At 43.2% G+C, this 14140-nt stretch overlaps 1 protein-coding gene across 3 annotated transcripts in view; it reads right to left on the bottom strand.

The window, feature by feature from the left end:
• Positions 1-14140, bottom strand: part of LOC121277075 (phospholipid-transporting ATPase ABCA1-like) — a 164167-nt gene that overhangs the window by 16853 nt on the left and 133174 nt on the right. For all 3 annotated transcript variants that reach the window (XM_041186029.1, XM_041186030.1, XM_041186031.1), the window contains 5 exons: positions 12089-12258; positions 9832-10009; positions 6280-6395; positions 3745-3889; positions 1984-2107 (listed from right to left, as the gene is read on the bottom strand). In XM_041186029.1, the coding sequence (XP_041041963.1) occupies positions 1984-2107; positions 3745-3889; positions 6280-6395; positions 9832-10009; positions 12089-12258 (733 nt within the window). The remainder of the gene's footprint in view (positions 1-1983; positions 2108-3744; positions 3890-6279; positions 6396-9831; positions 10010-12088; positions 12259-14140) is intronic.

The following is a 14140-nucleotide window of genomic DNA, read 5'->3' as shown; positions in this document are numbered from 1 at the left end:
GGGAGGGTTCCCATTTGGATCCAGGTACTTTGTGACGCAGTATCTTTCTGTGTGAGACTTTTTTTTACATAATCCAGGACATTTACTGCAGCATGAAATTATCCTTTGATGGAGTTGTTATTGCATTTGCTGAATTATGCAAAATGAACATCAAGCACTGCTTAAGCATCAGTGGGTATGCCCTGCTGGTGCTACAATACTTCAAGCAGCCACAGTGCTGTAAGCGGATATTTACCGTTTCGACGGTTGTTAATTAATAAAATCAAGAAACTTGGAGTAAAAAAAAATCAATATGCTCTGAGGAGAAAGAATTAATCAATGCAAAACCCATAGGCTACAAATCAGACATCCACCTGAATTTCTAATATGTGTTTCCAGCGAGTTAAAGTCTGGCTGGGAACATTTAATCTGCAAATATAACCCCCGCCCCAGTTTTGGATTTGTTTCAGTACGCTCTCTTAGACCATTTACTGAAGGGCATCAGCAAGTAACCCTGGGTTTAACAATAGCCAAAGGAAATCATGATGAGTATAGAAAGTGTGGTGTAGTGTGGAGGTGAAAAGAAAGATCGGAAGAGCCCCAAAGGGATTATGAAAAAGTGTCTACTGTGCGATATTGCAGTAAATAAAGCATCTGCTGTAAAAGTAAAGGCCGGTCTGTCCGCAGGTTGAATCTAGTCGAGGAGGATGAAGCTTTAGTCAGCTTATTAAATACACATCTTGAATCAAAATGATGCTGGGAATGCTAGAAGAGGATATTATGAGAGATAATTGGGGAAAAGAAGTTGAATCTGAAGGAATTAGGAGAAATCAAAGTGGAAAAGTCACCAAGTCTCAATGCAATGGACACACTGGTCCCAACATCTTAAAGTTGAGCAGGAAATGAGGAACAAAGGTGCAAGCCTCAGAGGCCTGAAGCTGTGCTTCATGTCTATGCCAACAATATTTCATTGTCAAGGTTGGTGAGCAACAACCAGAAAGGCCTGAGGCCTTCAGGTTGCCTTTTGGATCAGGGAGTTGATGGGGGGGGTGGGTGGGTGGTGGGTGCAAATCATGCTAAGCAAAAGGCCTCCCCCTCACTGGGGCATGTAATATCCTAAATGAGAGCAAAATAAGGAAAGAAGACAGGGCAAACGCCTCCCCCATCCCTCCCCTGCCACTCCCCCAACCCCTCCCCCTCCTCACCCCCAACCACCTACAATATAAAATAGGAATCCTCAGCCTGTACAACTAGAGGTATGTATTCCCACTCTATAAATGTGGGAATCTTGAATCTAATGTCAATTGAGAAATCCCAGCACAATACAAAAGAGGGTGGAAACCAGATGTAATAGCACTTTACCCCTTTTTCTCTTCACAACGCCAATGGGATGCCAATCTACCAGCTGCAAGTGCCCTTTTTTACTCTTTGGACTCCTGATGCACCTTGTTAGATCTCTCAGCATTTTAACAATGAGCTACTCTGAAATGCAGTCCCTATTGATATATGAATACATATAGAGATGACACTCCCTATCAGGTTTGGAATCGAGTTTAACAGGGCCTATGTAGGGTATGCCCAGGAATTTAAATCTCCATGGCCTCATGCTACCAAGGCCCAAATGATTTGCCATCTGCTTTGGGCTAGGCCCCGTTCGCATGCCTCCCACCTGAAGTTAAAAGTAGGGGTTGAATGGATCTTGAACCCAAAACTTGCGACTGAGGAATGAGAATGACATTAGTTATCCCAAGAGTACAACATACCCCAGTGCCATAGGTTAGCTTAAATCATCAACACAGACGCCAATCACCCTATGTCACATCACTTCAAATTATGGTTACATTCCACTCCTTAAATATTCTGGTCTTCAAAACACGCAACCAAAATTGAACTTGGGCTGCGTTTAGTGCAAAGGCCACATTTTAAGGTGGTTTTATTTTCCCCTCAAAGCTCAATGTACTCGAAATTCAGGAGTAAAATGACAAGTCCATAACTATTACTTACCAAATCTTTCTAAGGCATCCGCCATGGCCTGATTTTTTACCATGTCAATCAATCCACGGCCCAAACAGAAGTGGGGAAAGATCAGGAACACGGACTTCAGGACTTCATTAATACTGTTCAGTTTCTGCAGCAAAACAAAAGAGAACCCGTCTACAGATTTAAAGGAATGCTAACAAAAGTTTAAATTAGGCAAGTTGCAAGTAATTATTATTACCGCTTCATTTCGCTGTGCCAGAACATAATAACAGGGACAGAAGGAGGCCAATTAGCTATTTCGCCATTCAATGAGATCGTGGCTGATCTGTAACCTAATGCCATAGGCATGTTGCCCCATATGCCTTAATGCCTTTGGATAACAAAAATATGCAGGAAGGATGCTTCCCCTTGGGTGGAGGGACTAGAGCCTGGGGACGCAGTCTCAGAATAAGAGCTAGGCCATTTAGGACTGAAATGAGGAGGAATTTCTTCAATCAAAGGGTAGTGAATCTTTGGAACTCTGTACCCCTGAAGGATATGGAGGCTCAGCCATTGAGTATATGTTTAAGACAGAGATCGATAAATTTATAGATATTAAAGATACCAAGGAAATTGAGATAGTGCGGGAAATTGGCATTGAGGTAGAAGATCAGCCATGATTTAGCTGAATAGCAGCGCAGGCTCGAGGGGCCGAATGGCCTACACCTATTCCTATAAATCACATATTTAAAATTAAAATTGATCTAGCATCAATTATCATTTGTGGAAGAGAGTTCCAAATTCCCAACACCCTTTGTTTGATGAATTGTTTCCTAATTTCACTCCTGACGTGTCTGGCTTTAATTTTTTGACAATGCTATCTAAACCTAGACAAACATCCCAGCTCACGGAAATAGTTTATTTCTATCTACCCTACAGTTCTCCTTAATATATTGAAACCTTTGATCAAATCATCCCTTAACCTCCTAAAATCTAGGGAATACAGCCATAGTTTGTTCAATCTCTCCTCATAGCTTAACCTTCAGACTTCAGGTATTGTTCTAATAAATCCTGCTCTCCTTTTAAGGTCAATGTCTGGAAAATCCAGCTGAAGGATTTGACACACACTTATTCTACACACAGACCAAACCATTGCAGTCACTTGTTACACCGCCATAAACTACAGTGGTATCACACGGTGTGAGGGAACATGTGAGTCAAGCATATTCAAAACAATGGTCTTGAATTTGTAGAAAATTGCTGGAATTTAAAGAGCGACATCTGTAATTATCACACTCAATGACAACAGAATCAAACAGGACCTGCTTGAAACTAATGTATGGCCATGAGTCAGTTTGTTCAGTTAAAGGATACCAGAGTACAAACTTTTGAGTACTGCCTATATAAACTGCTGCTGCCATAGGTGATAAGTTATATCAACATGTATATAACACATCCCAATAATGTTATGTTATCATACATAAAAAATGTTATATTGCTCTTGTATAACTTGTGCAGGTGATAAACTATGCTGTCAAACATGGGATACTTGTTAATGCCAAGGAAACTCTTTAGAAATATAATTTACATTTCACGAAATGCCACAACTGACAGACAGTTATCTTATTAGGTTTATCCAACTCTGAAGTCAATTTTTGCAACCATTAAATTGTTTATTATTGCCAATGGACACGGTTTCTCTGATCATCAGATCAAGCAATCCTCCTCTTAAGAGAAGGCATTCATTCAGTAGCTTGGCAGAGTCCCATTTTGGGAGTGACTGATAGTCCAACTTCATTAACTTACAGTGTTGCTAAACAGCTCCAATACAAAGGTTGCCACGCTGCCATTAATACCAATGAACAAGTTCACGCTGGTTAATATCACATAGGCAGTGCTGGGGATCCTGAACACAAACGATGCTGGGTACATCAAAGGGGTGATGGACCACCTGCAAGGAGAAAGGAGCTCTAGTTACAAACACATGGGTGGAATTTTAAGACAGCGGGATTTTATGGTCTCGCCGAAGTCAATGGAATTTAGAATAGTTCGCCATATTTTAAGGCCCCATCCCCTCCATGACAGGCCGTAAATTTCTGGCTATGGTGACATTGGCTAATAAAGTGGACACGTCACCTTGGTTTTCCTTGCTTCTGAGGAGGTGGGTTCAATCCTCCCCCCACCTACTCAAACACAAAACCTAGGCTAGTGCAGTACGGAGTTGTGTGGTAGGTGATGCCACCTTTAGGATCTCGCTGTCTCCTTTTTCAGATGGATGCAAAAGATCTCATGGCATTATTGGAAGAAGAGCAGTGAGTCCTTTGGTTTCCAGGCCAACATTTATCCTTCAGCAAACATCACCATTAGCTGGATATTTATTCTTCAACCAATATCACTGTTAGCTGGTTATTTATCTTAACCCTGTCCCTGGGTCTTAGCTGTGGGCAAGATGGCTGCCGCATTTTGCTTACACTACAGCAATCTCTGCACTTTAACTTTAATCAAGCAAAACTGGGAACCATTTACTGCTCTTCAGAAAGTTGGGCATCGCCTTTATTTCTGGCTAAAGGTTGAAGAACCAGCAACTTTTTGAATTTGCAAATTTCCACAGTTTCCTGGTTACATTTCCTGCTCTCTGTTGTCCCTGTTACTGAATTTGAATCATGAGGGGCAGTACGAGGAGATGGCCACATCCTCTCTCCTCTGTACTAAGAGCGGACTGGGTTGCAATGCAACAATGCACTGGGTAATGGAGCTTGGAGACCTTGTATCTTGGTTCCCGCAGTCTTAACTTCTCAGCTCAGCCATCTTGCCCTCAGGGAGGAGAATCTGCTCCTGAGCCACTCTGTGCCACATTTCCACAATATTCATCAGCAGGATTAAAAACAGCATTGGCAGTGACTTGGCAAGCATCTTGACCAGGAAATGGTGAAAGGCACTGCCTGAAAGGGTGGCAGAAGCAGATTCAATAATGACTCGCAAAAGGGGAACTGGATGTGTATTTATTTGAAAAGGAAAGATTCAGAGCTACGGGGAAAGAGCACACCAGTGGGATCAATTTGAAAGCTCCTTCAAAGAGCCAGCACAGGCACAATGGGTCGAAAGGCGTCCTTTTTTGCTTTCTAACACAACGTGCATGCTGAAGGGAAGGAACCAGAAAGATGAAGGAACAAAACTAGGAGGACTGAGTAACTTATACCGAATCAAGCTCAGACTGATGTGATGGGCCATCTCTCTCTGATGTGGCATAAGGTGATTGGCGTCTGTGTTGATGATTTAAGCTAACCTATGGCCCTGGGGAATGTAGGGGCCCTTCATGAATTAGTTTTGGTAGTCTCATACAGCGGGTAGGCCACAGGAAGAGGATTAGGTCATTGAGGAGGCTATTTTAAGTGGCAAATATTAATTTAAAGCTATTGTGTTGCATGAAGCATATTTTCCACGTAATTTTACCAGTGATGGAACATGCGGATTGAACCATCTGATATAACCAGGCATTAGCGCAAATCTAATTTGTGCTGGTAGGCATTATACAGAATGCAGATATATATGCTGCACCACTGTATCCTTCTTCCTCTCCACTAAAGAAGATGAAGTGCTCCCTTATCATATAGCTATTTGTGGGAACTTGCTGTGCGCAAATTGGTGGCCACGTTTCCTTCATCACAGCAGTGACTGCACCCAAGAAATGCTTCACTGGCTGCAACGTATATCCTGAGGTTGTGAAAGGCACTACCTAAATGAAGGCTTTTTTCCTTTCTTAGAATTAGACTTTATGCATGGTTGTAAAATAGTTGATAAGTGAGTTTACAGCTCGTATTGACATTTGGGAGAAAAGGAATATGGGCTGCCGATTCACAATCGCTGTGTTTATAAGATCGTACAAAACTAAGACTATTCCCTATGCTTGTGTGTGCGTGGGTGGGGTGGCAGGAGAACAGGGGAAGGGAGACACTGGGCTAGGTTTGGGCTGTGATGCCCTGACAAAGCAACAGGCAGTAAAAAAAAAGTTAAGAGGGTAAACTGAATTGTGTTCCTCTTGGATCTTTTTTTTCAGGCACTTTATCTGTCTGTCAGTGGTGCATTGCCCAAAGGTATTTCCTCCGTACTCAGACATAGCACCCAGAGAAGTTTTAGGTCCAGGGGAATCTATTGGATGTGCTGGATCCCGGTGCCAATAGGAGCATAAACTTAAACCCTTTCGCCAAACAGAGATCTTTCACAGGAAGTGAACAACAAAGAGAACTGTGCACTTTGAAGCTCGGCAGCCATTTTTATTCCATTCCTCCCAAACAAAAGGCACTGAGAATGAGCACAAAAACAAACAATGTATTGACTTACCCATAGAGGAAGAGAAGCAAAGCCAGAACAGGCAGATTGGATGAAGACACATAGGATTTTTGTTGGAAACAGACAAAAATGAAAATGACCAAGGTGGCAGGAACCACGTAGTTACACTGCAAGGAAACAAGACCAAAATGTGTGATTAACAGTAATATGCTTTATGTCAAATGAAATGTTTAGTTTTAGGGATGCTAGAGGAAGAATTGGGCTTTTGCCCCTCAAGTTCTGTGTCTTCAGCTCATTGTGCAGAAGTGCAAAAGGCTAAAGCATCTGCAGCCATCTTCACCAGAAGTGCCGAGTGGGTGATCCATCTCGGCCTCCTCTGGAGGTCCCCAGCATCACAGGTGCCAGTCTTCAGCCAATTCAATTCACTCCACGTGATATCAAGAAACAGCTGAAGGCACTGGATACTGCAAAGGCTATGGGCCCTGACAATATCCCAGCAATAGTACTGAAGATTGTACTCCAGAACTTGCTGCCCCCTTAGCCAAGCTGTTCCGGCATAGCTACAACACTGGCATTTAACTGGCTATGTGGGAAATTGTCCAGGTGTGCCCTGTCCACAAAAAGCAGGACAAATCCAATCCGGCCAATTGCCACATCATCTCGATCGCCAGCAATGTGATGGAAAGTGTCATCATTGGTGCTATCAAGCAGCACTTATGCAGCAATAACCTGCTAACTAATGCTCAATTTGGGTTCTGCAAGGACCACTAGGCTCCTGAACTCAGTCCAGCCTTAGTCCAAGCATGGACATAAGAGCTGAACTCAAGAGGGGAAGTGAGAGTAACAGCCCTTGACAACAGGCATCATTTGACAGAGTGTGGCATCAAGGAGCCCTAGCAAAGTTTAAGTCAATGAGAATTAGGGGAAAACTCTCCACTGATTGGTGTCATAGCTAGCACAAAGGAAGATGGTTGAAGTTTTTGGAGGTCAATTATCTCAGCTCTGGGAGATCACTGCAGGAGTTCCTCAGGGTAGTGTCCGAGGTCAAACTATCTTCAGCGGCTTCATCAATAGCCTTCCTTCCATCATAAGGTCAGAAGATGGGATGTTTGCACAATGTTCAGTTACATTCACAACTCCTCAGATACTGAAGCAGTCCATGTCCAAATGCAGCAAGACCCGGACAATATCCAGGCTTGGGCTGACAAGTGGCAAGTAACATTTGTGCCACACAAGTGCCAGGAAATAACTATCGCCAAGAGACTGAATCTAACCATCTTCCATCGACATGCAATGGCATTATTCCTGTCACTGAATTCCCCACTATCAACATCCTGGGGGCTAACATTGACCAGAAATTGAACTGGACCAACCATATAAATACTGCAGCTACAAGAGCAGGTCAGAGGCTGGGAATTCTGAGGGGAGTAATTCACCTCCTGACTCCTCAAAAGCCCGTCCACCATCTACAAGGCACAAGTCAGGAGTGACTTGCTTGGATGAGTGGGCTCCAACAACATTCAAGGCACTCAACACTATCCAGGACAAAGTAGTCTGTTTGACTGGCACCCCATCCACCATCTTAAATATTCACTCCCTCCACTATGAATGCATAGTGGCAGTGTATCATATACAAGATGTATGGCATAGTGTATCATATACAAGATGCACTGCAGCAACTCGGCAAAGCTCCTTCAACAGCACCTTCCAAACCTGCAATCCCTACCACTGAGAAGGACAAGGGCAGTAGTGCATGGCGACCCACCACCTGCAAGTTCCCCTCCAAGCCGCACACCATCCTGGCTTGGAACTATATCGTTCCTCCACTAACACTGGGTAAAAATCCTGAATCTCCCTTCCTAACACCACTGTGGGTGTACCTAAGACAGATGGACTGTAGTCGTTCAAGAAGGCAGCTCACCATCACTTTCTCAAGGGTAATATAGGATGGGCAACCAATGCTGGCCTAGCCAGCAATGACCACATCCCATGAAATAATTAGAATATGATGTTCTGATTTTTAAAAAATCAGTATTAATGTATCAGTTTAGATAAATTCTTAGAAAACCTCAAAGACAAGGCCTTAACAGCAATTCAAGAATGTCTACTGCCAAATAAAAGTAACTGTATAAGAAATCATCTGTCACAAACTTTGGGTTGGTAAAACAGTCAAAATAAACACCTAAGAACCTAACCAACCTACTCTTGGGAAGATGACAGAAAGTAGGTGCAAGGTCAACCATCTCAAATATGTGACCAGCTTGATGCACAGCCAAATCTAGTTTGTTATCCCTGATATTGCTGAAGAATGTGGTCAGTGAAACCCAGAGCTTAAATCCACCTCTGCCTCTTTATAAATTTCCAGAAGAGGGTATGAAAGCCAGAAATGAATCCTATCTATCCTCAGGTATATTAGTCTAATACCTCAACTGATCCAGACTTAGGAATCAGAATTCCTCTGTTTGGTCTGTGTAGCAAAACTGTGAATTTACTCAGTTGATCAATACTTCCAGACAAATTATAAACTCCTCCCAACAGAACATTAGAATCTTGCTGAAAATATCAAACAGAAGAAATATTCACAAGTGTGATTCTACAACAATGACCAGGTGAATCCTTACTCTTTAGTTCATGATCTAACGTGTCAATTAATAAAATGCCACTGATTGTTCCTGAAGAGTTTGTGTTTTTACAGTACTTGATTCCCAACACTAGAGGACACCAGCATGCTGTACAAATACACTCATTACAGCAATCAGCACTGCAGCGATGTATAGCAAAGAGTACAGAAAGCATCAACTGGGAGGCTTTTTGCACTTGGATTGGTTATAGGGCAGGGGTTTCGATGGTGAAAGGATAAGATGCCTTTGCCAAACATGGGGAAGTACATCGTAATTCATTCATAAATGTAAAAGAACTACGAGTGCTGATGAATGAAGGAACAGAGTGTATACCATGTTTTTTGAACAATTTGTTCATTTTCCAGAAAGTCCTTCATGAGCAGATTCTGGGACACAAAGACTGCTAGATATTATTTTGCACTCGAGTAATACCAATCCCCTAGTGAATTAACTATTCATCCTCATAATATAAAAGATTTTTTTTCACCCTCAACAACCCTGTGAAAACAAGGACTATATTTCTCTGTGACACTGTCAGTGAAGTGATGACTATAAAGTAGGCTTCATACTAATTTTTTGGTCAACGGTAGTACAGTGGGGGAATTCCTCTTCAAATTAAAGGGGCTGAATTGCTGGAGGGGTTTCCTCCTGTTTGTACACCGTAACTTCTATGGGAAAGCAGCGGAAGCACTATTCCAGGTTTTCTGTAGCTTTTCCATCAAGCAAAAAGAACCATAAGAAGAAATTCACAACCACTAAAACATCATAGAATCATGAAGTGCAGAAGGGGCCATTCAGCCTATCATGCCAATGCTGGCTCTTTGGAAAAGTTAATCAATTAGTGCCACTCCCCAGCTTTTCCCTTGTAGCCCTGCAAATTTTCTCCTTTCCAGTGTCCAATTCCCTCTTGAAGCTGCTGCACATTTCTTGTTAAGAAGCATTCCACTGTTAGAAGCATTTTGTTATGAAATTTCTTACTTACCATATCCCACACATAGTTAGCGAGCCAGTAGATGCCCGGCTTCACTCCGCTGATGAACTGCATGTGTTTCGCTTTGGTGACCCGCTCCTGAATCAGGAAAACAACGAAACTCGCCGGGACAAAGGACATGGCAAAGATCACGCAGATAGAAACTAAAACATCCACTGAAGTGGTCATCCTGTAATGTACAATCAGAATAGTAAAATCAGACAATCAAATGGTGCTGTTCAAGAAACAAAGGAGGGCTGTCTATATAGGGGAATGTGCAGCGTCCACCGCAAAAGTCGTTGGGGAATTTGTCCAATGCCATCATTTAACATTCCGTGGAGTGTTAACTGGCTGGGTGCAGAACTCCTGCACCCCACTTGATCTGAGTATCCGACAGCTCTGTAGTTCCAGCAGCACCACTGGTAGCGGTGGCCACTGCTGGAACTACAGGCAGTCCCCAGATTCTAAGTGCCCAGAAAGCCCAGGGCAAAAGGTAAGTTGGGGAGCAGGTGCCAGAGAGAGCAGTTGCATTGGAAAAAAAAGAGGGGAGAAGGAAAGAAGGGGGGAACACCTAGAGGGGTCAGATCTTACGGGGGGTCCTGAAAGGGAAAGGATGCCAGGTTTGAGGCCCCCTGGCCTCCCCTTCCTTGTTCAAGGCCTGAGCAGGCCAACCTGCCAGGTATCCCTCCTGACCCTGACCTCCTTTCTTTGCCTCAAGATTGCAGCTCGGCAGGAAGCTGAAGGACCTCAACTGGGGCAAAGGCGGGATGGACACCCTAGGCCTCATCCATCCACCAATAAAATTTCTGACAGGTCTGGTGTGGAGAGGGGGTTTAGGTGACAGGAAGACCACCTGAAGAATTTTACGGGCCCCCTTGCCTGCAAATCCACCAGCGAGGGCCTGTAAAATCCTGCATTTGGTTCTGATATAGCTACAAATATTACCTCAAGTGACCGTAGAAAATTCTAAGCATTACGTACGGACATATGGCCCTGAAGCCCACTCCGCCACATAATAAGATCATGGCTGACCTGACTGTAACCTCAACTTCACATTCCCCTCAAGCCCCCCACCAGATAATCTTTTATTGGCCCCTCTCCTCCATTCTTACCCTTAAATCTATACCCGTTCGCTCTTTGGGAGGCTGAGCATCAGCTTTCTAACACTGAATGTCAACAAACTACATCCACATGATTGAATTTTAAAGCGACAGCTCATCCTGTTAAATTACTAGCGTAACATATCATCACATTTTTGCATAGATTTGCATCATCTCAATCATGTCAATGTTGACAAGTATTTATTTCAACATCTTTCCCACTTTCAAAAAAAAGTCACAATCGGTCGACCATTTGCAAATAATACCACCATTTTTATTTATTCCCTTGGTTTGACTTCTGCCTTTTAAGCAAATTCTATCCTCATAAGGAAGGCAGATGCCTGCAGACTAGATGCCCAAGAGCATCTGCACATGCTCCATTCACCTTTGGGATCTATATGTGAATGTAGCTGACGTAGGTTTTGCACTATCTTGAATGCTACAGCTCCATTATTAAGATTCAGTTTAGAGATGCCACAGCCAGAAAGTAGTCCAGTGTGAACAGAATTTGGAGAGAGGGAGCTGGGTGGCACAGTGGGTTAGCTCATTATCCTTTTCCTTTTGAATCGGGAATTAATCTGGCACAAACTGCCAGCTCTCAGGTCTCCCATGAACTTCATTCAAGGTGACTTAATCTAGCTCCTTCAGAGACATGGCTCCAAGGATCAAACCGGTCCTCAACTTGGAGAGAGTCCAAAGCCTGGACCTCCCTACCTAACAGCATTATGGACCTACCTACACTACACGGGCTGCAGTGGTTTAAGAAGGTAACTCACTACCAACTTCTCAGAGGCAACCAGGGATAGGCAACAAATGCAGGCCTGGCTAGCAACACCCAAGTCCCATGAATGGATAAAAACAATCTGTGTATCGCTGGAAATCCTATGGAGTTTCTAGTGAATGTAAATCTATAACACCAAATAAAACAGGCAGCTGCTTCATAAAACTGAAGAAACCCTTGCAACCGTTTTTTGTCATATGTAGTAAAAACTGGGAAATAAGAATACTGGTCCAAACTGGTCTTGTATACCTTAAAATGGAACACCAGTAAAAACTGGGAAATGAGAATACCGGTCTGAACTGTTTTTTTTCCCTTCTGGGTTGGGCAAGAGCAATTTAATTTGTCTTAAAACAGTTTGCAGTGAAGGAGATGAGAAGTGGGTACTTACAGAGCCACCTCAGAGATTTGCTCTTTGGTCAGGTTGAGGGGATGATTGATGGCAGTGATTCCATACATGCTTGGATCTTCGCCCTCTGCTAGACGAGTACGCAGAATGGCATTGTTCATGACGTTCAGGAAGGCTCCTATGGCGTGCCAACCTTTGTTGTTAAACCAGATCTGAATTGCAAAACCAAATGGGCAGTGTGAAACTGATGGTTGATGGTATGGGTTCGCTGTAACTGTAGTACAAGTGCAACACTCACCTTACCTCGTCTGCCCCATGTGAGGGCATTATTTTTCACTGAAGCTTAAGACTCTCTTTATTTGTGTGTGATCTGATTCCTATTGCAGTCTTTTGCCCATTTTCTTCCTTTTTCTGAAGTCACTGGCTTTTGCTGTTTTGCCATTCTATAGGCACCAACCTGCCCATTTTGTATTTCATTTCAGTAGCCACTCTACATGCTTGAGGTAAACAGCGCCCAGTGTTGGTGGGTTATTTAACTTTTGAGTGGAAAATCACAGATCAACCCAACCCTACCCTCACCTGACATCCACTCATGTGTGCACACACACGTAGATACAAACACTAGTTGGCATCAGCGATTAGGTAGATGATCCAGGTTAACTCTAGCCTAGGGATGCTCACAAGCTAAACTGCACAGACCAGAGAACTCTATCTGAAACCATTTGATCTCTTAAGTCTACACCATCAACACAAGATAATGAAAAATGGAATGGATAGTCCTTTGGAAGGAACTAATAAATTGAAGAAGGCCAAACTCCCAAACAAATAAGGATTGGGGGAAATTAGGCAACGGAATGAAGTTAAAATTGACCCTCATCTGAGCTGGAATAGGGTGGGAGGAGACTCATTTGCAGCATAAACACCAACATAGACCTACCAAATTGCCTATGCTGCAAAATTCTACATGATTGTAGGTTTTCAATGGTTCACCAGTAAAAATAAAAATCTTCTGACTGTAGGACTAAATAGAGGATGCAATATTTTTTATGTACTTAATGCGCTTGCTATATGTTAAGATGCAAAAACTATAGAGACAGATTTTAATTGTTAAAGTGAACTATGAGGAAAATTGGGGGGAGGGGGTGGTGGGGATTGGGGTAGTGTATAACAGGCGGTCATTCCATTGCCCTCCTGTTTCTTGCCTGATGGGAACAGTTAAAATCAGCCCTGCGGTACCTGGCATGGCCGCTATTTTCAACAGTGCGATCGGAGCGTGAGCTGACTACTACAAGGATGCTTCGTGAATGGAGTTTGTGCCAGTCTCAACCTATTTCACAACGAGCACAAATTGAGTGCTGATATTTCAGCAACATAGAATCAGAGAGCACATAAGCCCATTTGGCTCATCATGTCTGGACCAGCTCCTTTGAACTATCCAACTAGTCCCCTTCACTTGCTGTTTTCCCCAGCAGGTCTTTCTTTCTAAGGTATACACCCAATAACTTTTTGAAGATTACTATTAAATCTGCTTTCAGATCACCCTTTCAGATTGTGCATGCTTAACAACTCATTACACGTTAAAAAGATTCTCCTCATCTCCCCCAATGGCTGTTTTGCCAATTAAGTTAAATCTGTGCCCACTGGTTACGAGCTCTCCTGCCAGTGGAAACAGTTTCTCCCTATCTGCCTGGTCCAAACCTCTGATATAGGTCACAATTACCTAAAAATTGGAAATCTCCCTTACATAGTAGATAGAGGTGGCTGTGTTAGGATTATTAGCGCTGAGTAGGAGGGTGCTTTACTCCATACTACAGTGAGAATGGGTAAACTTGTTGGTCTTCCAGTGCAAAGAGTTGTCCCTGACCGAGTGTTGCACACTGGCACATTCCAAGGTCCAGGACTATGTGCTGAGGGACACAGTTAAGCTTGGGGCAGCCGCCACAAAGGCGCAATGGGGAAGGGTCGCTGCCTAAGACCTTTCTGCCACAGTGCATTGAGGGGCTGGGAACTGTAAAGAGCCCCTCAGGCTGTACAGCTTAAAATGAATGTCTGCCAATGATTGTAATATTCATTGTTTGTACTGATACACCTTGT

Source organism: Carcharodon carcharias, chromosome 4 (assembly GCF_017639515.1).
Source record: "Carcharodon carcharias isolate sCarCar2 chromosome 4, sCarCar2.pri, whole genome shotgun sequence".
NCBI lineage: Eukaryota > Metazoa > Chordata > Chondrichthyes > Lamniformes > Lamnidae > Carcharodon > Carcharodon carcharias.
The sequence above is the reverse complement of the archived record's forward strand: the minus strand, read 5'-3'. Positions and strand labels throughout refer to the sequence as shown.